This window comes from Tursiops truncatus, chromosome 11 (genome assembly GCF_011762595.2).
Source record: "Tursiops truncatus isolate mTurTru1 chromosome 11, mTurTru1.mat.Y, whole genome shotgun sequence".
Taxonomy (NCBI): Eukaryota; Metazoa; Chordata; class Mammalia; order Artiodactyla; family Delphinidae; genus Tursiops; species Tursiops truncatus.
In genome coordinates, this window is record NC_047044.1 from 60,177,746 (window position 1) to 60,201,390 (window position 23,645).

Sequence of the window (23,645 nt, forward strand, 5' to 3'; positions counted from 1 at the left end):
ACTAAAAAGTACAGCAGTGGGTTTATTAATCAGTGCAGTGTGCTAAATTACCATGTGCTAGAAGTGAGGGATACATAAGAGTGTTAAGATACGTACTTCTGGGGGCTTCCCTGGTGGCGCAGTGGTTGAGGGTCCGCCTGCCGATGTAGGGGACACGGCTTCGTGCCCCGGTCCAGGGAGATCCCACGTGCCGCGGAGCGGCTGGGCCCATGAGCCATGGCCGCTGAGCCTGCGCGTCCGGAGCCTGTGCTCCGCAACGGGAGGGGCCACAGCAGTGAGAGGCCCGCGTACCGCAAAAAAAAAAAAAAAAAAAACAAAAAGATACGTACTTCTGAACTTAATCTAGTTGGAGAGATAAACCGTACATCAGCATCAGAACCCCCCAGAATCTGCTGCTAAAGTGCATGGCACTAACAAGTGTAACAGCTGTTTGTGGGGAAAGGACAGCAGCCTATAACATCCGCTTAGGAGGGGGGCAAAGCAACTGAGGCATTAAACTTGTGTCACTCCCGGGATACCTGAGGGCAGGAAGACAGGATAGACATGAGGGTACCTGGCCAAGACACTCTCAATGGATCTGTCTCTACCTTTCCTTGGGCCTTTGTCCCCACTTATAGCATTTTGATGCCCCTCTCTCCTTCAGCTTTGTCTGCTGAGGCCAAGACAGGCCCAGCTTTGTCTGTTGGTTTTGCCTTTCTTCCCAAGACTCTCAGACTTGAACTCCTGCAAGCTATTCTTATCTATTTATAGTACTACACAGTAGGAAGCCAGCAATAGTCTTATCTTCAAATGTTCTCAGAGGAACTACACAAAACAGGGTTTAAGTGATGTATCTTTATTATATTAAAAATTAAATCAAAAGGAAATGTTGCATATAAAACACTGGGGAAAATCATTTAAAATATTTATCGTAAGGGCCAAATCTAAGTTTGGAGGTAGAACAGTCACATGGCTTCTATCAGCAACAGGAGAGCTCCAAGGGGGTCACTGCAGGGAGACAGGCAAGCCATAGGCTACAGGTGCAGCCCCAATAAGATACTTGAGTCGGGGAGCCTGGCGGGCCTGGCTGACATAGTACAGAAGTGGGGCTCCTGGGCCTGCTCCAAGCCAGCCCTGCAGCAAAGCCTCTGTGTAGCGGTCAATGTCACGGTCAGTCACATCCCAGAGGTTACCTAGAAACAGGGGGCTGGGAAAAGAGAAGGAAGAAATACAAAGTAAGGGTCTAAAACAGAACACCTAGGAAAACACGACTGGTGGTGGTGGTGGTGGTGGTGAGTGAGTTGAGAGGGATTAAGCCAATGAGGAAATCCCTTGACCCATAGTTCCAGGAGGAGGATAGAGGATGGCAAAGGGTTAAGGGCCCAGGTATGCCAGGGAAGTAGGGTGGGAGGAAGGAGGTGGGGCACAAAAGAGGAAGGATTTAGGGTTCAGACCTGGGAAAGCACTTGGGATGGGGACCTAGGATGGACTTTGCCCCTCGAGACTCACCAGCCAGCCATGATATACTTGAGCACGATGCCAGCCCCCTCCAGGTTTCCGTGCACAGCCAGGGCTGCACTGCTGCAGCCAAACAGCAGGGCCACCGCCCGGCAGCTCAGCCGCAGGACAGCCTGCCCATCCAGGAAGCGGGCACCAGCCCCATGCCCTGCATAGCTGAGGCAGAAGGAGGCGAGATGAGCCTGACCTAGCAGGGCCAGGCCTCTGCTGTGTCTCCAGAGGTGTCCTGAGCCAGTCAGGGGCTCCAAAGCCCCAGAGCAAACCGTGGTGATACCCACCCTGTGGGACTGTCCCTCCCCCCACCTCCCTGCCCTGAGCACTCACATGTACAAGTCACGCTCCGCCAGGGCCGCCTGCACCTGTTCTGGGCTCGGCACCTCCCCGACCACCCCTTTCCAGCCAGCTTCACTACAGGGAAAAGGTAGGAGTAAGAAGGGTTATGGGGCAAAGAGGGCAGAAGGAACAGTAGGGAGAACGTGGGCTGCAACATTTGATTCTGGAGAAAAGGACATTTGCCCCTGTGTTGTGCTACCCCTCCCCACCCCGCTTCTTACTCTTCTCCCGCTGACCTGCTAAAATGAGCTCGGAATTGCTCCTCTGTGCTTGACAGGTTATTGTGGGGATTCAGGACGTAGAAGGTACTGCGAGGATCCACACCTTGGCTCAGCACCGACGAGGCCCCGGACTGATGGGGAGACAGTGGTGATCAGAATCCTGGTCTGGCCCAAGGGCCCAAGCTCCCACAAACCCCAAGCCCCTTTCCACAGCTGATCCATTCCTAAGACCTCCTTCTTCTCTTCCCAGGTTTCTCTACCTTTTCTTGCCCAGTCCCCAATCACCCCCAGTCCCCACTCCCTGAACCCCGCACCTCTTTGATGATGGAGTAGCTGAGTAGGAATCGGAAGGAGGGCAGCCGAGTGACAGGCAGGGCCCGAAGGCTGGGCATGCTCTCCCACGGGAGCTTCTGTAGGTCCTGGGCAAAGAGCACTCAGAGGTTACTGTCCTGAGCCAGGGGTACACAGGAGTCAGAAAGGGCATGGCGGCGAGTAGCTACCCACTGCCCACCAGGCGCTGCCCCTCCGGCCCCTGGCTCCTTACCTTGTCCAGCACCAAGACAAGATGCCTACTGCTTGGTACCGTCTGACCCTGTAGACGCTCTACTGCCTCACTCAGGAGCTCTTGGGCTCGTTCTGGCAGGGCTGGGCACAGCCCATAAGCCAGGGCCTGAACGTCCTGTGGGGTGAGGGTACTGGCACCACTGAGCATGATCTGCAGGGGAACAGTGGTCATTGAGTACCATAGCTCCCATCTCCACCCTCAGTGGCAGGTGGGAAAGTTAAGGCTACCTTCTTCCCCTTCCCTGATTGCTCAACTCACTTTCAGCAGAGTGGGGTCAGGATACTTCCAGCCACATTCCTGCAGCAATTCTTGTAGACGGGAGGCCTCCTGGGCAGGGCCGGGGTCCTCACTGGATGGCAGCAACAGCCTCCGCCAGCAGCCCAGCACATACTTCTCTAGGGAAGTGGTGAGAACCTGAATGCAGAACAGAGCTGTCAGTCAGAAAGGAAGCTGAGTTTCTTTCCCCACAGGCACCGACATGTTGGAGACGAGGAAATGGGTCTTCCAATAAGTGGATGTGCCTTACTTATCCTACTGCCAGTCATAAAAGGCAAGAAGCGAGAAACATTTTTTCATTTGTTGAGACTCTGGGGGAGTATAGATAAGACGATTTGTAGGGGGACTTCCCTGGTGGTGCAACAGTTAAGAATCTGCCTGACAATGCAGGGGACACGGGTTCGAGCCCTGGTCTGGGAAGATCCCACATGCCGTGGAGGAACTAAGCCCGTGCGCCAAAACTACTGGGCCTGCGCTCCAGAGCCCGCGAGCCACAACTACTGAAGCCTGCGCGCCTAGAGCCCGTGCTCCGCAACAAGAGAAGCCACCGCAACGAGAAGCCCGCGCAGCACAACAAAGAGTAGCCCCCGCTTGCAGCAACTAGAGAAAGCCCACATGCAGCAATGAAGACCCAACACAGCCAAAAAAAAAAAAAAAAATATATATATATATATATATATATATATCTTTAAAAAAAAGATGATTTGTAATAAATCACTACGTTTTGACAAATACGAACAGGTGGGCAAAAGCTAAAGCCAGGAAGTGAAATGAAAGCTGTGGTCGGGAGGCTGATACTTGGGCTTAACTTCTTTTTTTGTACTTATCTTTAAACATTCCATTGCCATAACCCCTTCCAGTCTCAGACTCTTGTTTAAAGTGCTTCCCAAGCGACATAACTTTTTATTTAGGCCTACACTTCCAGAAAGGACTTGAGGTGGCTCAGCAAGAACCTGGGACCCCTGAGAGAGAAGATATTCCTAGGGCAGGCCGATCCCACCCCACGCTGGGGACACACACCTCCATCCTGCGGTCCAGTTCCAGCCGCCCCGTCCACCATTCCCGCTTGTCAGTACAGCTGCTGTTCTCTTTCTGTTCCTTCTGGATGGCATCAAACTCTTTCAGGGCTGAACTCACAGAAAGCTGAGGGAGATGGGGTTGTAAGAGTTCTGCTTGTCCACGTGACCTCCATCTCTCCATCCCCCAGCCACAGCTTGACCAGAAGCCTGCCCCAGCCCAACTTTGCTCCCCAGCCCAGAAAACCTACCTTGTTCTGGGCAGTGGGGATCTGCACAGTGACTGGGGGATTGTCTTTTTCCAGCCGGGTCAGCAGGAGGGTGTCACCCATGGTTCCAGGCTGGAGGGTGGCCAGGGCCAACACACACACGGTCACCCCTGACACACAGGACGTGCCCAGAGTTATTTCAGCTGTTACAAAGAATTCCCTTCCCTGTCTTCTGCATGCAATCCCTGTCCATCACTCAAGACAACTCCTAGAAGATTTCCCTGGCCACTGGAGTTCAAAGGTGCTCTCCCTTACCCTAACAGCTCCCTGTAGTCAGAGACCATGTTTTGTATTTATTTGTGTCCCTACAGAAACTAACAACCACTACCCCCCACCACTCCCCACATACAGTGAGGCACTCAAATCATCCGTGAACATGTTTCGTGTTAGCATAGGAAGACCCATGACACTTGAACCAACTTACCCCTAAAGAAAGAAAAACACTGAATTTGCTGGTAACTCAAATTGAGATTCAAAAAAAAAAAAAGAGGGGCTTCCCCGTGGCGCAGTGGTTAGGAATCTGCCTGCCAATGCAGGGGACACGGGTTCGAGCCTTGGTCTGGGAAGATCCCACATGCCGTGGAGCAACTAGGCCCGTGAGCCACAACTACTGAGCCTGCGCGTCTGGAGCCTGTGCTCCACAACGGGAGAGGCCGCGACAGTGAGAGGCCCGCGCACCGCGATGAAGAGTGGCCCCCGCTCGCCGCAACTGGAGAAAGCCCTCGCACAGAAACGAAGACCCAACACAGCCAAAAATAAATAAATAAATAAATTAATTAATTAATTAGAAAAAAGAAAGACTTCTAGATTTAAGGTATGTCTGTTTGGTGAGAGTTACAAAATGTCTAATCAATGGAAAATTTATGATCCTTCCGTAAGGATCATAAACGTGTGTGTGAACTAACTAATGCCTTAAACTCCTTCACCCAACTCTTCCCTAAGAAGAATAATAAAAGAATAGCAGAGGCACTGATGCCTGCCGCCATACCACTGGGGATCAGAGCCAGGCGCTCCTGGAAACTCTCCTTCTCAGGCTGGGGGAAGTGGCCAGATCCCGATGCTCTGAAGGAAAAGAGGCGCTGGATGCGGGCCAGGGGTATGTCTCCAGGCCTCTCCTGGAGGTTCAGCCCCTGCAGCTGCTCTGCTATTTCAAGCGATCCTCGGCGCTTCTGGGCCTTGCTGCAGGCAACACAAGAGGGGGTGAGTTCTGCCTCCTTCAAAGTCTGGACCACTCCCCCCAGTCTGTCCCAGCACAAGCCTTGGGGATGGTGGGCACTCACCTGAGCTGCCTGTGGAGGTGGATGAGCAGCTGGTGGCGACAGGTGATGGAGACAGACTCGGTGACAAGGCAGGCAGTGGCGTAGGGATCCCGGTGGCCCAGGCACAAGGCCAGGAGGCGGCAGAGGTGAGCGTAGAGCCCACTAGGAGGGCAGTGACTGACCCCACGGAAAGCAATGCTTAGTGAGTCACAGATGGAATCCAGGATAGAGAGACCTAGAGGAAGGTCAAGACACCGATGAATCCCCGACTTCCTAACGGATAGGAACTTTCCAAGAATGAGTGTCTGTCTCCTCTCCCACGTGGAAAACAGCAGCTACCACTTATGAAGGGCAGTGTGCCAAGTGGGGAGCTACGCAGTTTACATGCATCAACTCTCTCCATCCTCCCCAAATTCCACCTTACGGTTAAGTAAATTGAAGCTCAGAGAGGTGGAGTGACTAGAGTTCAGCTAGTAGACAAAGAGTGCTAGGATTCAAACCCAGGTCAAAGGCTACCAGATCCAGATGGTCCAAAACCAGAACCAAGGACAGTAATGGAAAGGCACTGGGATCAAGTGATCACACCTTTGTGGTCAGCATACTTACTGACGGCTACGGGGGCCGAGGGGAGTCGGAGCGGAGGACCAAGATCCTTATCTCTCTCCTTGTCTGGGCCCCGGACGGGCAGCTCTTCTTTGCTGGCATCCCGTCTCAACACCTCACATTCTCCTATGGATGAATCGAGCCCTGGAGCTGGGGTCTTCCCACCTGGGCAGACAACACGACTTTCCTGTAGAGTTCCCTCTTCCTGCCATCCCCTTTGCTCTCCCTTCTAGGGTCTGGTCCCAGAGCCAGCAAAAGAACTTTCTTCCTGTTCCATCTTTGGCACCAGTTATTTCTCATGTTTTGGCCCCAGGGCAACCCCAAAAAATCATGGACCTCTATTTTCCACCCTTGCCATCATACCTGAGGCTGAGTCTTCCCCATCAGGGCCCCTGAGGATCTCAAAGCTCATTTCCATCTGCTTGTCAGTCAGTTCCTCCTCAAGGATGGTCCTCATCATCTCGGGGCCCAGCTCCTCACAATGTCCTGATGCCAGCTTCTTGACCCTCCGGCTTCTACCACTGAGGCCAGGGTGCCCAGGGGCACTGCCTGGGGCGGCCACCGAGTTTGTCTTCACGCTCGGGCCCTTCCTGGCCCGGCCCCGGCCCCGGCCCCGGCCGCAGCCCCGGGAAGCAGTGCCCCGTCCCTTGGGTCCCTCTGCAAGCCGTGCCCCAACTGAGACAGGGTCTTCCAGGTCACTGTCATCACTGAAGTTCACCTAGGATGGTGGGAAAGGGAGAAGGGCCAAATGACGAGACATTGTCCGCCAGCAGGTGGCGCTGTGGAGGCGCCATCATAGAGGCCCTTGGGGAAGATTTAAGAATCAACCTCCCAGGTATTAGGCCACACTCAACCAGGGGCAGTAACCCTGGGTTGTGGAAGGAGGGAGAGGAGGAAGGAAGAGAAGATAAGGAGGATGAAAAGGGAAAGGAACCGTATAGAGTGAAGAAAAGTCCCTTCTGTCTGAAACAAAGATGGACTTGAACTAGGTCTTGCTGTGGAAGATATAGGGGTCCTGCAGTAACAGAGCTTAAGGTTCCCCACCCCCACCCCCGCCAGCCCTAGGAAGCTATTCCAGAGACACCTGCTCTGCAGAACTCTCCTGCAGGATCACCCCCACTCAACACCAGTACCACCTAGCCACAGTCCCATCTCACCTTGAGGCGTGTCTGGGACCTCTGTTGTACCCTGGGGGCCTTGGGAACCTCAGGCTTGCTCTTTGTAAGGAGGACTTCCTCAAACACAGTGAAGGGGACACGAGGGCCACCCTGCCTGACCCGGCCTGGGGGCTTAGGTGTACAGGGTGGTCCTCCACCTTCCAGACCTTTCAGAGAGGTATTTGAGAGCGGCAGGGTAGCAGAGACCTCTTGCTGGCGTCTTCGTCCACAATGTTTTTGGCTCCAAGGCTTAGAGTGTTCTGAGCCTGCAGGGGTCTTTACTGATGGTGGCTGCCAGCCCCAGGAGCTCGCAAAAAGTCGAGGAGTGCAGCAGCTGAGGCTAGCCAGCTTTGCAAGGGCCTGAACCAAGAGCAGGTTGGCTCGCCAGGGCTCCAGGTGGGGTATCCGAGCCACCACAAACTTTAGCCCCAACTCCAGGATCTTCCCCAGGCTCTTGTTTGACGGCTGGCTCAGCCCCTCCAGTGCCAGCTGTGTGTATGCCTGAGCCGAGATCTCATCGAAGAGGCCCAGGACAGGAGAGGGGGGTGCTTTCTGATTCAGGGAAGCTTGTAGAGCTTGGGTGAGGCGCTCACTGGCTGCGGGGCAACACTTCAGCACAACCTGCAGCAGATCCAGGCCCTGGGCCTGATGGCCCATGGCCAGCCTCGCGCCCGCTGTGATCAACACCCAGCGCAGACAGACTGCTGAGAGGACAGGGCTGGCACAGAGTGAGCAGTCACAAGTGGGCAAATGGGTCAGGAAGCCAGGGCTGGGCTGGGGCTTTGTTTTCAGGATCGGGGAGGAGTTAGTAGAAGGTGCTACAGGGCCAGGCTCCTTGGCCACGGTGGCCACCAGCTCCAGGTCAGGGCCTCTTAGAACAAGCTCTTCCTCTGGAAGCTCTGGAGGATGGGGCACCCAGGCCCGCTGCTTCCCCTTCTGCAAGTGGACCTTCTTCACAGAGTCTGGGTGCTGCGCTAGTCTGACAAACTCTGAGGGAAGAGTGGAAAAAGAATTACAAAACTGGGAGAAATGATACCAGTGTGTCCTGAGCTACCTCAGCGGCCAACGACCTATGTTATTTACTTACTAACTGTTCATATACGTTACTGTACTAACATACTAAATATTAGCATACTTACTATTTTTTCGATAATTTCGAAAATTTTTCCTAAAATTTTCTGCCCTTCTAACAATGCATCAGCACAGCCCACAGAGCCCCCATATCTGCAGCTCAGAAGGCTGCATGGCTCAGGCCAGAAGGCCGGCACCCAGAGGCCCAAGTCTTAATCCTGTCTCTGGCCCCTGACTAGCCCCATGATCCTGGCCTCAAACATTGAATTTCTCAATTTTCTGAGTTTACAAATGAAAAAACTCTATGTTCCCAACTCAACTTTCCAGGATTTTGTGTGGGTCCAGTGAAATACTACAGGTAAAAGTGGTTGATAAGGAAAAAAAACAAAGCACCATAAATACAATATTTTATTATTAGCTTAAACCCTTCTGAGGATGCTACATTTGTGCTGCCCCATACAGTAGCCACATGTGCGGCTACTGAACACAGGAAGTGTGGCGAGTACCTAAGGCACTGAATATTCAATTTTATTTAAATTAAAATATATTAGTGCTGGGAATTCCCTGGCAGTCCAGTGGTTAGGACTCAGTGCTTTCACTGCAGGGGCCCGGGTTCAATCCCTGCTCCAGGAACTAAGATCCCGGAAGCTGCATGGCACAGGCAAAAAAACCAAAAAAAACCAAAAACAGAACAACAACAACAAAATATATATATATGTCTGTGTGTGTGTGTGTGTGTGTGTGTGTGTGTGTGTGTGTGTGTGTGTGTGTGTGTGTGTGTGTGTGTGTGTGTGTGTGTGTGTGTGTGTGTGTAAGCACTGAAAACTAGAAGCAGGTAAGGTAGTCCTGGACAGCCCATCTGAAGGAGGGACACCAATGGTCTGACTGAAGTGAAGGGAGCTTTGCCCTGGGACACAAGTCAGTCTGATTTAGGAGAGAACCTAACCTTGACATGTAAAGCTGTGTTGCAGTGTGTGCATCACTCTCACCACCGCCCACGGGCATAGGGGCCGGGCTGCTCACCTGTGCAAGACTCGAGCAAGAACAGAACCTGCTGCAGGTCCGACTGACAGAGGTCGATGTCATTGCGCGCCAGCTCCAGCTCCCCCTTCAGCACCAGGAACAGGGCACACCTGGTTGGGAGAGAAGATGACGACCCATTAGTGGAATCCTTTGTTTTCCTGGAGAGTCTTTTTTTAAAAAATAAATTTATTTATTTATTTGTTTGTTTGTATTTTTGGCTGTGTTGGGTCTTTGTTGCCATGCGCCGGCTTTCTCTAGTTGCAGTGAGCGGGGGCTACTCTTCATTGCGATGCACGGGCTTCTCATTGTCATGGCTTCTCTTGTTGTGGAGCACGGGCTCTAGGCACGCGGGCTTCAGTAGTTGTGGTATGTGGGCTCAGTAGCTGTGGCTCGCGGGCTCTAGAGCGCAGCCTCAGTGGTTGTGACGCACGGGCTTAGTTGCCCCGCGGCATGTGGGATCTTCCTGGACCAGGGCTCGAACCCATGTCCCTTGTAGTGGCAGGCAGATTCTTAACCACTGCACCACCAAGGGAGCCCTCCTAGAGAGTCTTTCTGCCCCTTTCCCAGGCAGAGCCATTACAGTCTTTTCCAGTGTCCAGAAGGCCTTTAATTCCTAAGGCTGACTTCAGGCACTCCCTGACGAAAACCCTCTACACCCATCTCTCAAACCAACTCACCCTCGTGCCTGAGGACAGGATTTCCCAGACCGAACTCCTCACCAAAAGGATCCTCCAGGCGAAGAGATTTAGGGAAACATTGTATACTAGATCTCCCTTTTGGAGATTGATAATGTGTATTAGCATACTGGAGGACATGGTAAGTCCTATAGGAAATGAAAACATCTAATCTTGATTAACTCAGCATTTCCCACTTGTTCGCCATGGAATGCATTCTTCCACCAGCCCGTCCAAATATAACGTTAATCTGTGGAACAGTTTGGGAACCCACGGTCAAGGTCGTAGGCACTCAGGTTTGGGAATCGGCATCCTCTTGGGCCCTGTACTCACTGGCGCGGTATCTGCAGCTTTGTTGTAAGTTTCAGGGCCTCCAAGCAAAAGGCTTTGGCTTCGCTCACACTACCCAGGTGGACCAGGCGGGAGACCAGCTTCTCCGAGCAGCTTAGCACCTCAGTAAGAACCTGCCATTTTTGTACCAGATTTTCACCTGTAGCAAAGGAGAGAGACGAGACCATCATCATGTGGAACCAGGACCCGCAGCCTGGATCCTCTGCAGACATAACTGCCAGCCCCGCCATCTAGCCTGTTCCTTCCACCTTAGCTCTCCTCCTCGGACTTACCGTAGTCCAGAAATGGTGTCTCCACAGCTGTCTTCTGAGCCGAGAGCACATCGCTGCCCATGAGCAGGAGGATGATGCTTCGGAGGAGCTTGTGGGCGTCGATGAGCGCTATCTCAGGTGTCTGCCAGCCTGCGCAAGCGTGGGGGGAAGGTGGGAGTGACAAGAAGGGAGATGATGTGGCCAGAACTTCCACCACCTTCAAACAGTAAGAAAGCAAATGCGAAGCATGCTCTCACCCTCTCCCTCCACACTCAAGGCAGACAGAGCTAATCAATCACAGAACTCTCTCCCCCGAGGCCACATGGAGTCTCAGAACCCTTGTCAGTGTCGTGTTCAGGGCAGTCACTGAGCAGTCAGTTAGAGTCAGCAAGCAAGCTGAAACTCATCTGCTATCTCAGGCCTGCTCTGGGCAGCTTCTAGTTAGGCTCATCCACGCAGCTGGACAGCAGAGGGGACGAGGGCAGAGAAGAGCTGACAGCGGACAAACCACACAAGGAGGGCCATCCACCCTCTTCTTTCACCTTGGGCACAGAGCTGCTCCCACAGGGAGGCCGAGAGGCTGCCTGATGAGAGGCTCAGGTAGACTGCCACAAGCTGCAAGGCCTGGACGCGCAGCAGGTACCAGGCCTTGGATGGCCTCTGGAGGGCAGGGTCCCGAAGCACAGACAGCAGCAGAGAGGCACCCTCAGCCACCTGGGGGGAGGGGGCAGGGGCGGAGGAGAGCAGTGAGTGAGGCAGGATCAGCAATTCAGAGCTCAAGGTGCCCCTACGGATCACGTAGCCCAGACCCCTGCTTTTCAGATGATAAAAGCTGGAGAGCAAACTAGAGCCTGAAAGGGCAGGAGACTCAGCCAAGTCACACAGCTAGTGTGTGAGGAAGCCCAGCCTTTTGGATCCCACTGGATCTCCAGTTGAGGGCGCCAGTGTCATCCCAGTTTCTAGTCACGGGACAGACTTTCCCCCTTGCCCCAGAGGGAGCTGGAAGAGGATGAAAAGGATGGAATGGCTCCTAGAGAAGCACACGTGGACGATCAACGGGAGAGGGCAAGGCGAGATGTTTCTGCTCCTCGGGGCCATGAACATTCTCTCCAGCTCCAGGGAAGCCTCAGGAGCCAGACAGATTATCTGGAGAATCCTAAAATCCTTCCCATACCCAAGACCTTCGGGGATCAAGAAAGTGAGAAGCACCTTCTGGCAAGCACAGTAGAGCTGACTTCGCAGGAGGTCACAGGTCAGGGAAAGGAGCAAGCATGTATCTGTGGTGCGATCCAGAAGCTTCAGACTTGATTCTGCCTCTTCCAGGTACAACTGAGGAAGCAATCGGGGGTGCGTGAGCATGCTGGTGAGGAGAGGCAGCCGGACTCTCCAAATTAAAGCAGATTAAAGCATTTGCAAGCAAAATGTTGACCTTGTCCAATTAAATATTAAATTATTTCAAATATTGTAGTCTACGTAGGAATTATTCTCACTCACTAAAATGCTCATTTAGTACCTTTCTGTTAACCACTAAGCTAGAGAGACAAAGCTGGATAAGCTGTAAGCGGGCCCTTCCATCCAACAGCTTGCAATGCGGGGGCGGGGGGGGGGGGGGGGGGGGGGGGGCGTGGGCACCCAGGACCCAGGGAAAGTGGTTGATTTTACCCTTGAAGAAGGGGACATATAAAATGCTTTATGAAGGAGACAACTGAGCTAGACCTTGAAAAGAAAGTATGGGTTTGCTGAAGGAAAATAAAGTTGGGGCGAGGGTGCATTTAGGGTGAAGGGTCTACCACAACCAAAGACAGCGGGGTACGTATGAGGAATATAAAGTAAGTGGTACAGATTAGCATAAAGTTCATGGTGTGGAGCGGCGAGACAAAGAGTGAACCAGAATGTAGAAGGTGTGCAATCCAGAGTAAAGCATCTGGACAGTATCCCTCAGGTAGCGGAGAAGCCAATGTAATCCTTTAAGCAGGAAAAGAGATAAGATCAGATCTGTGCCTAACATGATGCCGCTAGTAGCCGGAGTGGAAAAGGGAGGAACTGGAGGCCAGGAGACCAGTTAGGATACATTGTTAACAGCCCTAAGTGAACAAGAAGCATCAACTGGGACAACAGAAATGGCTGGGAAACCCCGGATTAGCAGCGTATTGCCAGTGCAGACTAGGTAAGACTGAATGAACAGTTGGTTTGGCAGTGGGACGGAGAAAGATGCCTCCTCTCCCCCAGCTGCGTCCCAACCACTCCACACTTTACCATCCTTCGGCCAAATGTGGCACGGAAGGCAGAGAAGCCACTCCTTCAGCAGCGTACCTTCTCAGAGGAGAGCTGGGTCACCGAAGCCAGGTCCCCCTGCAGCCCCAGGCTAGCGCGGCTGGGCACTCACCTGGGCGTAGCTGGGACAGCCGAGTGTCAGGAGGAGCTGGGTGGCGTGGCAGGAGGAGCCGGCTGCCTTCGCGTGGTCCTCCAGTCTCTGGGAGACGATCCGTATGAGCAGGAAGACCTCCAGAGCTCGCAGGGGCTGGGAGGCCAGGAGCAGCACATTTGCCCAGCTCGCGCTCAGCCTTCATTTCTAGCCCCTCCCCTCCAGCCCTTTGGGACCTTGGTCTGACCTGAGGGCCTGGCTGGAATGTGGCCACCCAGACCGAGCAACCACTGGCCATCCTCAGGGAGCCGGAGAGGAGAGCAGCGAGGGCGTCTGCAAACCCTCCTACCCCCTCACTTGTTTTAAAGCCCACACGCCAGTTGTCTTCAATAGCCAGGATTTCCTGAGCGTTTGCTATGTGCCAGGCACTGTGCCAGCTCACTTTATTTTCATAGCAACTCTAACCCTAATCTTACAGACGAGGAAACTAATAGGTTAACATATGTTAAGCTTCTTGTCTAAGTTCGCATAACACGTATGTGGTAGAGCCGAGACTCAAATCTAGGGCTCAGGCAGCTTCCCAGGCTCCTCCTGCTAGGAATATGACCTAATGCCCACAGTAACAAAGATCCTCTATGTGCAACGTCCTTTTTCAGAGGTTCCTAACATGGGGTCCAGGGAAGAGCTTCAGGGAGTCCTTGAAACCTGACATTGCATGTAAAAATGTAAAATTGTATCTGTAGGCATTTATGTATTTTTTCTGAGTATACAGGTCTCAAATTATCTGATAATTACCAATAATTATGGCTACCGTTTGAGTATTCCGTTTACACACACCATCTTTCACGCATTATCTCACTGAATGCTAACAAGGCTATGAGTTAGTAGTATTATTACCCTCATTTTAGAAATAAGGAAATGGGCTTGGAAGGTTAAGCAACTTGTTTAAGGCCATGTACTAGTAAACGCTGGAGCCTGGATTTAACTCAGGGAGACTGGTGACACAGCCCACACTGGATGACATGACTTCTCAGCAAGGACACAGGCCAAAGAAGGTGAAGGAGCTGGGTTTCTGGCCCGTGTCAACGCCCTGCCCCGTTACCTTTGCCACCAGCTGGTAGAGGGCCGCTAGGATCTGTAGGGAGGCTGCTGTCTGCTGCAGACACCGCACAGCGGGGGCCTGCCCCTTTGTAAGCACCTCCTTCCACAGGGCCAGGGCTTGGTCCAGGCATGTGGACTGAGCTGTAAGTCAGAAGAAAGGGACCAGCCATTCTCTCAGTGTGGGCATCTGGGGAAAGGTGGTCCTCTTCCCCATAATGGCCTCTGCCCTTGTGCCCACCTTCCACTCCACAGGGCAGCCTCCCTCACACCTGGGGCACCCACAGGAAGCCACAGAGGAGGCCCCATCCCACCACACTATGTTCACGGTCCTCACCAGCATCTGCAGCCAGGTTGAAGACAATGTTACTGTATAGGAAACGATCTTCCTGGAGTTTATCTTCATAGTTCAGGTCATTGACTTCAAACTCCTCCAGGTTACGAGGGGCCTGGGCCCTCCGATCCCGCTCAATACCCTGGATGGGGCGACCAGGGTGAAAACACGGTTGTCACGAGCTTACTGGGGCCCAGGGAAAATAATCCCTGTATCCAGTCCTGCTTAACCCACAGCAGCCATGCTCACCTCCTGCATTTTGGCCTCCAGGGTACAGATGTAGAGCCACAGCAGGGCCTGTGCTTTATCATCCAGAAGCCGATCCTCGGCCTGGGCCTCGGGCCTCACAGACTCCAGAAGCTGCAGGGCTTCCCGGATGGCATCCAAGGCAGAGCTATAGGGAGAAGACGCACTTAAGCCAGGCTACTGTGAGTGCCTGCCACGCTGTCCTGGGAAGGGCCTTCTGCAGCACAGCTGGCCTCATCCTTTGAATTGAGTTCCATGACCACAAACTCAAGGGAGTGCTCAGGGACGTGGAGAGGGAAACGGGCTCCAGGAAGGGTAAGAGGAGCTAGGGCAAGAAGCAAGAGTGGCCTTCCCAGGCTTTCCTCCTCACCAGTCGGTCTGCTGGGCAAAGTCGTGATAGCAGAGCACCTGAGCCAGTTCCACCAGGTGGGTGGCTCGGGCCCAGGCCCCGGCCGGAGTTTCCTCGGGGCTCAGCTCCAGCAGGTCGCAGATGACATTGAAACGTTCCTGCCCCGTGTTGGCCCGCACCGCCTTGTAGGTCCGCAGCTCCTCCCTGAGCAGGACGGCCAGGGTCTCTGGGTCCCAGCCGCTCAGGCTGTCTCGCAGCGTCCTGAGAGAGGGCAGGCTCAGCACCGGGGAGCCCATGAAGCACGGCGCCTCTGCCCCAGGCCAAGGAGTCCCCGCCTCAGCTTGCTGAGAGCTCCAGTGGGGAAAGCAAGAGCAATTGCCTGTCACCGCTGTCCCCCCAGCTACCCAGCACAGTGGCTGGCACACAGTCGGCACTCAATCCATAATGATGAATGGAGGAAACAGTGCCTTTTTCAGACATGAGGATGAATGTGACCATGAGTGCCAAAGCAGCCCTCTCCAGGGGATAAAAATGGTTGTCCCCTCCCCACCAACTCACTTCAGCTGTAGCTCCTTGTCTCCGGCTCTGGCTGCATCCATCTTGACCCGGACCCAGAAGGTGACTGGCTCAGTCATGTGTTTGGGGCCACAGGGCTGCAGGGCTGCCAGCCACAAAGTCACCATCTTGCAGCCCTGGGCCTGTTTACCCAGTTTCTTCAAACTCTCTACGTGCAGCCGGAAGCATCTGTGCAACTGACCAGAGGAAGAAAACAGACCAAACTGGAGAGAGGAAGCAAGGAGTCTGTACCATGGGGGAGGATGTGTGTGCTCAGGGTCCTCCTGCCCCCAAGCCCGCCCCACAGACACCTAAGAACTAAATATCTGGGTGCTCTCAACCTGAGGCTTCGACCCATCCCACCCATATATCCGTCACCCACACCCCTGCAAACCTGCTCCTTCTTTTTTTTTTTTTTTGTTAGAAGATGTTGGGGGTTAGGAGTTTATTAATTTATTTATTTATGCTGTGTTGGGTCTTCGTTTCTTGTGCGAGGGCTTTCTCTAGTTGTGGCAAGCGGGGGCCCCTCTTCTTCGCGCTGCGCGGGCCTCTCACTATCGCGGCCTCTCTTGTTGCGGAGCACAGGCTCCAGACGCGCAGGCTCAGTAGTTGTGGCTCACGGGCCCAGTTGCTCCGCGGCACGTGGGATCTTCCCAGACCGGGGCTCGAACCCGCGTCCCCTGCATTAGCAGGCAGACTCTCAACCACTGTGCCACCAGGGAAGCCCCTCCTGACCCTTCTCAGCAAATCACCACCTTCTCCTGAGTTGGAAAGGCGAGACCATCTTGGCCTCTTCCTTCTCCCTCCCTCACACCAGCCACTTTCCAGGTTAATCCTTGACTTCTTGCACTCACCCACTTCTTTCCATCCCTTGGGAAGCTGTTTCAGTTCAGACGCCCACCCTTTCCTGCCTGGGCTGCTAGAGCCGCCTGGGTGCCTGGTGTTGTCCTTTCCTTCTGTTTATTCGCCACAGTGATGCCGAGAAGCCCAAGATACCAATCCGATACCAGGCCTCCACTTAAATCGAGAGGCTCATCAAACGAAACCCAAGGCCCTCTCTGACCCGTCTTGCCAACCCATCATTTCATGGGTATTCCTGCTTTATGACAGTGGTTCTCACTCTGGTTGCCCAAAGGACCACGTAGAGGAACTTTAAGAAAAATATCCAGATGCCTGGGCTCCAGTGCCAGAGATTCTGAAGCAATTAGCTTAGGACAGGCTTTAGAATTTTTTTTTTTTAGTTTACTCAGGTGATTCTAATGTCTAGTCAGGTTGAAAACCACTGGCCCAGGACAAGGCTAAATATAAAAAGTGAATCCAAAAAAAAAAAACAGTAAACATGAAGGCGTGGTGAGATTAAAAAAAAAAAAAGTGAATGAATCAAAAAAATTAAATAACAGTACAGGTGAGGTCCGGGAAACACTGCCCCAGGTACTGCTGCCAACATGCAGCTCCTAACTCTCTACTCCAAGGCAGGGTCCTGGCCAGGCCCTTTCACGCTACTCGAGCCCCTCCTCCCTTCAATATAACCTCCCTCCTGCCCTCATACCTTCTCAGGAGGCACCTCAGGATAGGTGTCTGGCTTTGCCAAGCCCAGGTGCTGACAGAGGGGCTCGGAGATGGCACAGGCCTCGGCATAAAGCTTGTGACTATAGAAGTTGTAGGCCAGGTTACTGGTGTAAGAGGCTGCAGGGGAGAGAGACGACAGCTGACCGCAGGAATGGTTCCACTGCCCTCTGCTGTTGGAGGGGCAGCAGAGAGATGCTAAACCTGTGGTCAGCTCAGCAGTCCCCAGATCACCCAGGAACCCCCATCGCTAGGGAATGAGAACGGGACAGCTCTCCCCTTCATGCTCCAAGTCAGCCCATGCCCTCCATTCCAGGAAGGTAACCCCACACCAGGCAGCCTCTCTGCACTTGTTTTACAAGAGCCAAGTCCTCATCCCCACACAGGGCCTGTCTCTCCTCACATGCCAATCTCTGTCTTCATCTTGCTCCAAAGGTCAGCATTTTGGGGGAAACGCTCTGGCCTATCCTTTACTTCCCTCTCCTTCCCTCATTCCACTGAAGCCACAGTAGCCTCCCTGCTAGTCCTTGAACACGCTGTAGGAGCCCCTACAGCCCACGCTGTAGGAGCCCTCTCCTGCTGTAGGGCCTTGACACTGGCTGTTTCCTCTGCCAGGGGACGTCCTTTCCCAGTTTTCCACATGGTCAATTCCCTCACACCCTCCAGGCTGTGCTCATGTCACCCTCTCCAAGAGGCCTACTCGGACCACCTTTTTTTTTTTTTTTTTTTTTTGGCCACGTGGCATGTGGGATCTTAGTTCCCCAACCGGGGATTTGAACCCACACCCCCTGCACTGGAAGTGTGGAGTTCCAACGACGGGACCGCCAGGGAAGTCCCTGACCACCTGTTTAAATGGTAATTTGCCCCCCCTCACCTGCCCTGACCTCCTAATTCCCTTTCTCATCCTGCTCTACTTTTCCTTTCCCTCCATATTTCTGATCACTTTCTAACATGTTGTACTTCAATTATTCTACTGTTTATGGTCTTTCTCCCCCAACCAGAATGTGGCTTCATGAGAGCAGAGATCTTTGTTTTATTTACTGACATATCTAAGTACTCAGAACAGTGCTTAGCACATAGTAGGTACTCAATAAATATTCACTGAATGAATACAATTTTCCTAAGTTCTAGTTTAGGCAGCTTCTTGGCTATCGATGTAGATGGCTGGGAGAAAATAAAGAAGGTCTTCAATAATACTCTGTGGGAAGAATTTTCATACTATTAATTTTTGTGACTCCTGATGACCTGTGGCCAGGTTCAACCTGATAATGTGAATATGAAAAACGCTCCAAAACCTTCTAGTGACTGAACTCATTAGGTTTATATGATTCAAACTAAAGGGCTATGCTTTTTGTAAAACTGAGGGGGAAATTTATTATGAAATACAAAACAGGTAAAACTAATTGATGCTGTTAGGATAGTTAGTGGTTACTGTTGGGGTGTGGGGACCAGAAGGGGGCACAAAGAGGGGTTTTCTCAGGTGTCTATGTCATGCTCTGTTACTTGACCTAGATGTTGGTTACAAACCAAGCTCACTTTGTAAAAATCCATCAAGCTGTCTGCTTATGATCTTTGTATTTTCCTGTATGCATATTTCAATAAAAAGAGTGGGGAGAAATATTCATGCCTGTTGGTTAATATATACATATACATAGTATATATACATATAGTAGATATACACAGTATATCTCTAGAGGGATACATAAGAAATTGACCATATTAGCTGCCTCTGCAGAGTGGGACTTGGGTGACTAGGATTAAGCACAGTAGAGGGACTTTTCGCTGTACGCCCTTTTGTGCAATTTGTATTTTGAATCATGTGAATGTTCTACCTGGTTTTAAAAAAATTAAGTTATAAATGTTCTACATTTTCATGAAACAAATACCAAGTCAGATTTCAAAGCCAATGAGAAAAAAATTCACATCTGCTATGATAAATGAGCCTCATCACTTCTCTCCTGCTGTTAAATACAGAGATCCTTATAAATATCTTTCTCACTGCCTCCCTAAGCCATAGGGAGGTCCCACAGAACAATCCAGCTCCTGCTACCTGCCTGCCTAACAAGCGATGACCCTCCCAAGAACCCTGTATCTGGGCCCTAGGACACTAACCAGTCATCCCCAGGTAGTCAGTCAGCTCTCGGCCTGACAGGCCCTGTAAGGCCTCCATCATCCAGACAACAGTAGATTTGCAACTTTCCACTAGCTGGGCCAGGTCAGCCAAATCACCTTCCTGAAGGGACAAAAAAGGTGAGAGGAAACATAATAGGTCTAAGGTGATGTCCACCCCACCTCGTGCCGAAAGGCAAAGCAACCCCAGAGCTCTACTGAGGGCAGTCAAGCAACTCCAGACCCTAGGACCGCTCCAGGCTTTTTGATTCCAGATGGTACCTGACAGCCTTGGGCAAAGTCATAAACCACCGTAGTGTAGAGGTGAAGTCCCTGAAAGTGCATCTGAACCAAAGCCTGCAGTTGCTTGGCGGAGTCCCCACAGACCTGAGGAAGGAAAGGGGAGCTTGGTTTGAGGGACAGGGAGCTCCAAGCTGAAGACTGGCCCAGAGCCCTGGAGAGCTGAGACAGCCGGGGAGTAGGAAGAAGGACATCAGGATGGGCCACTGCCCTCTCAGCGTATACGAGGCTGCTTGCTGGCTGGCAGGCATGGTCCAGAGAGCAGCTTACCAAGGCGGGAGCCAGGGCTTCCAGATCTTACCCAAGACCCTAGCCCGATGGAGTCCACAGAACCACATTCCCACCCTACCTCTAGGTCCTTAACTCACGCCATCCTGCAGTTGCCGGATGAGGCAACAGTAGCTTCCAAGAAAAGCAAAGAGGCCCAGAATGGCATCAGGTCCATAGTGCCCCTTGGTGCCTCGCTCCAGGACTGAGAGGAAGAACTGGCAGCTGTCACACAATGCCCGCAGTGCGGGTGACGGCGCCTCCATGCTGTTCTTCAGGACAGCTGATGCCTTGAGCAGAAGCTTGGCCACCGCCTGGGGTCCTCCCTCGCCAACCTGCTGAAGTTCAACTGCCAGCTGGCAAAGCTGGAGGCTGGGGGCCAGACTGGTGCTCCTCAGGTAATCGTAGGCCTTCTCCACTGCCCTCGTGGCTCTGGCGTGGTGGTGGCCCCAGCAGAGGCGACGGCAGTGTTCCAGGGTGAGCTCCAAGAGACAGAGGGCCCTCTGCGGGGAAAGAGGACCAGGAGAGCCCCCTCCCTCTCCCACCAAAGCTCTGATCACATGCCTGGAGAGCAGGTCACCTAGGAAATCAGCATCTGCTTCATTCAGGCCATGCCCACTGCCTTCAAATAGCTGATTGGCAGCTACCACTCGACAGGCTGTGGGAGAAGCAAAGTGGGGAACCTCACAAGGGGTACTTTCATCCTCCAAGAGTACTAGAAAGCTCAAGGCCTTTAGCCGAGCTGACAATGCAGCCTGCCGCTCCACCAGCGCTTCTGCCCCCTTCCAAAGCAGAGAAAAGCTGCCCCGAGCCACAGCCTCATAGTCCTGGGGAGCAGCTTGTCGAGAACACTGCACCAAGCAGGTATGGAGGGGCTGAGCGACTCGGAGTGTGGCCTCTGGGATTCCCTGTGCAGCAGTGTTCCGCAGAAAGATGAAGAGAATTCGTTCCAGGTAGAGGGGTGGGCGCTGGGGTGTAGACATCAAGTAGCCATCGCAAGCCACCTCTGCCAGCTCCAGCAGGCTCCCCAGGTGCCTAGGGCAAGCCAGCTTGACAGTCAGCTGCTGGTTGCAAGCCCTCAGGATGGCATCACAAGCTTGCCTCCTCTCGGCATCAGATCGGCAGCTGGGAGAATCAGGTGGAAGCTTGGACAGGAACTCCTAGGAGGAGAAGAAGATGTGAATGAGGCTACCAAAGGAGAAAAAAAAAAGATAGGGAAAGGAACTAGAAATGAGATGGCTCAAGAGTGGATCTCCTACTAATCTGTCTCTTCAAATAAGTCAAAAAACAAAACAGCTCAGCTTGGTAAGCCAGGTGTATCCACAGCCAGACAGCACTCCCACCTTCAAGTCAGGCAGCAGCTCTTCAGCCTCCTTTGGACTTCTTAGCAGAGTCCCAAAGTTGACTCCTTTGAAGCTCCTCATGGTGCCGCGGGACTAGGGGAAAGAAAACGGATTAGGGAAGGCGGAGAAGATTTGTAAAGGAGCTAAATGAAGGGCGGGAGAAGGGCTTGAAGGCCGCGGAAGGCGGGGGGTGGGGGTGGGGGCAAAAAATCCCATCAGAAATCCTATCGGAAAAACATACATGCCAAGACGCCGGGCTCCCGTTATAAACCGACGCTTCTGCTATTCCTTCCTCCCAGCCTATCCCCAGCCTCACTACCCGTCCCACCAACCAACGCCCCACACCGGAGGCCTCCACCGAGCTCTTCAGCACCACCAGGACGTCCCGAGGTCTCCCGACCCTACCTCGTAGAGACGCCCGGCCTCTTCCTCAAGTCAGCGCTGGGGCCCCATTCACCTCGGCGCATACATACGTTCACGAGTACCTCCAGGCCTTCCGTCCCAGAGATAGTTCTTCTTCCCAGAGGCAGGACTTACCCACTAGACTGAGTACTCCGCAAGGATCCAAAATGTATCCTTCGTCTTCCGCGCCAGCCCCTCCTTTCAAATATGCCCAGCGACCAATCAGCGAGAGCTACGTAACGTCGGCGGGCCGCGAGGCGCGCTGGGAGTTGTAGTTTACTCGCCGCGCTGCGTCCTCACGTGACGCCGGCCGGCGGGGTTTAGCCGCTATGAGGGCGAAAGCCTTTCGGGAATGCGGGTTTTTCCACATTTTCTAGTCGGGGCCGACTTCCTCAGCTACATGTAGCTTAGCTGCTATTGTGAAGGCCAGTCCCCTGCCTCCTTCTCCTCCCCTTTATCTTCAGAGCTCGGAAAGAGTTTAAATTTGCAGACAAGGGAAATAGGTTAGATAACAAAAAGAACTTACTTGGAAACTCGCGGTTTGGGTTACTAGGAAAAAAGGGTATAGCCTTTCATAGAATTCTTTAAAAATATAGTTTTCCGGGGCCACTGACATGAGTACTGTGGCGACTTCCAGCTCTCTCTGCCTTCCAGCCTTGCTCCTTGCATCAGTTGGATTGTTTGAGGAAGACAGAGGATCTTCTTGATGGGGGATGGAGGGTAGAGGGGTGGGGTGGAAGCTGTGAGTTACGACGGGAAACTCATTCACTGGGATATTTCGCAGTTTTTAATCGCTTATATTCGGTAAGTACTAACTACTTCCCCAAACATACACGTTCACTTGGCTCTGCTTCTCTTCCCTTCCTCCAAAGAATTCAGTTCACAACTTTGGGTCTTCCAGTTAGCTTTTCCCTGATGAACTCTATTAACTCATCCTTCTCTATTATTGGTTTTCTTCATCATCATCAACCTCTTTTAGGAGCTGAGAATCTAGCAGGGAAGACTATTTAAAAACAAACAACAAAAAAAAGCAATGACGAAGAATCTCAGCGCTGTAATGGTAATATTGCTGCAGGGGCTGAATGTGTATGATACATCAGTTCTCTCAGTACTCATTTCGTCTTGCTTACTCCTTAGCAGTCAGTGCTTTGACAGTGTTCTAGGACTTTTTCCCTATGTATATCTATTTGATTCTCCTGAAGGGCAGAAAACATCCTTTTTTTTTAAAGAAGATGTTGGGGGTAGGAGTTTATTAATTTAGTTATTTATTTTTGCTGTGTTGGATCTTCGTTTCTGTGCGAGAGGTTTCTCTAGTTGTGGCAAGCGAGGGCCACTCTTCATCGCGGTGCGCGGGCCTCTCACTATCGCAGCCTCTCTTGTTGCAGAGCACAGGCTCCAGATGCGCAGGCTTAGTAGTTGTGGCTCACAGGCCTAGTTGCTCCGCGGCATGTGGGATCCTCCCAGACCAGGGCTCGAACCCGTGTCCCCTGCATTAGCAGGCAGATTCTCAACCACTGCGCCACCAGGGAAGCCCTAAAACATCCTTTTTTTATGCGTCTTCTACTTCTAACAAAAAGGAAGTTCTATAGAGATCAAAAAGTGCTGACAAGGGACTTCCCTGGTGGACCAGTGGGTAAGACTCCTCACTCCCAATGCAGGGTGCCCAGGTTCGATCCCTGATGGGGGAACTAGATCCCGCATGCATGCTGCGACTAAGAGTCTGCATGAGGCAACTAAAGATCCCGCATGCGGCAGCAAAGATATGCCACAACTAAGACCCGGTGCAGCCAAAATTAATTAATTAAATGGTCCACATAAAAAAAAAAAAAAAGAACTACGATAAAACTGAAAAAAAAAAGTGCTGACCAATGTGAATTTGAGTCACATAATTCAATCCCTCACTTGAATCCCTGATGTTTACAAAGAGACAGTACGGGACAGTGAAAAGAGCTTTCAACTTGAGTTTGGACAGAGGAGCCAGGTTCTAGTCCCAGCTGAATTTATTATTAATCTGTGAAATGGGGTAGTAACATCTAGCCTCGCTCCCTGCCAGGGATTCTGCCAGCCTCAACTAGAACAGATATGAAATGCTTTCCAAAGGCCCAATGAGGCTTCGCAGCCGTTAAAAGGCGTGTTTTATATATA

General features: G+C 52.4%; 1 protein-coding gene across 4 annotated transcripts; it reads right to left on the reverse strand.

The window, feature by feature from the left end:
• Nucleotides 1-819: 819 nt before the first annotated feature.
• On the reverse strand, nt 820-21,690 carry ESPL1 (extra spindle pole bodies like 1, separase). 4 transcript variants are annotated; one of them, XM_033866612.2, is made up of 31 exons: nt 21,636-21,690; nt 21,099-21,191; nt 19,857-20,915; nt 19,471-19,575; nt 19,192-19,312; nt 17,063-17,199; nt 15,517-15,710; nt 14,980-15,219; nt 14,613-14,757; nt 14,367-14,505; nt 14,034-14,173; nt 12,953-13,087; nt 11,776-11,895; nt 11,109-11,280; nt 10,588-10,716; nt 10,298-10,454; nt 9,291-9,400; nt 7,197-8,185; nt 6,403-6,757; nt 6,043-6,204; nt 5,458-5,671; nt 5,166-5,356; nt 4,160-4,287; nt 3,913-4,035; nt 2,875-3,030; nt 2,596-2,766; nt 2,366-2,470; nt 2,067-2,182; nt 1,822-1,905; nt 1,489-1,653; nt 820-1,186 (listed from the first exon to the last, which is right to left on the reverse strand). In XM_033866612.2, the coding sequence occupies exons 2-31, from the start codon at nt 21,177-21,179 to the stop codon at nt 985-987; spliced, it is 6,345 nt and encodes a 2,114-aa protein (XP_033722503.1). In that variant the 5' UTR covers nt 21,180-21,191; nt 21,636-21,690; the 3' UTR covers nt 820-984. The 4 variants fall into 4 exon arrangements, with proteins under 4 accessions (XP_033722503.1, XP_033722505.1, XP_033722504.1 ...); XM_033866614.2 differs by having other exon boundaries at nt 12,953-13,039; nt 21,504-21,642; XM_033866613.2 differs by having other exon boundaries at nt 6,043-6,165; nt 21,504-21,642.
• Between the last annotated feature and the right edge of the window lie 1,955 nt (nt 21,691-23,645).

What these genes read in the sequence shown, in the direction of transcription:
- ESPL1 (XM_033866612.2), bottom strand. Translation starts at nt 21,179, where the DNA reads ATGAGGAGCTTCAAAGGAGTCAACTTTGGGACTCTGCTAAGAAGTCCA. An exon ending in TCTACTGTGCTTGCCAGAAG is followed by an intron (nt 11,281 to 11,775) that starts GTGCTTCTCACT and finishes CCCTCCCCCCAG; the next exon opens with GTGGCTGAGGGTGCCTCTCT. An exon ending in CTGACCCCACTCTGCTGAAA is followed by an intron (nt 2,767 to 2,874) that starts GTGAGTTGAGCA and finishes GTTCCCCTGCAG; the next exon opens with ATCATGCTCAGTGGTGCCAG.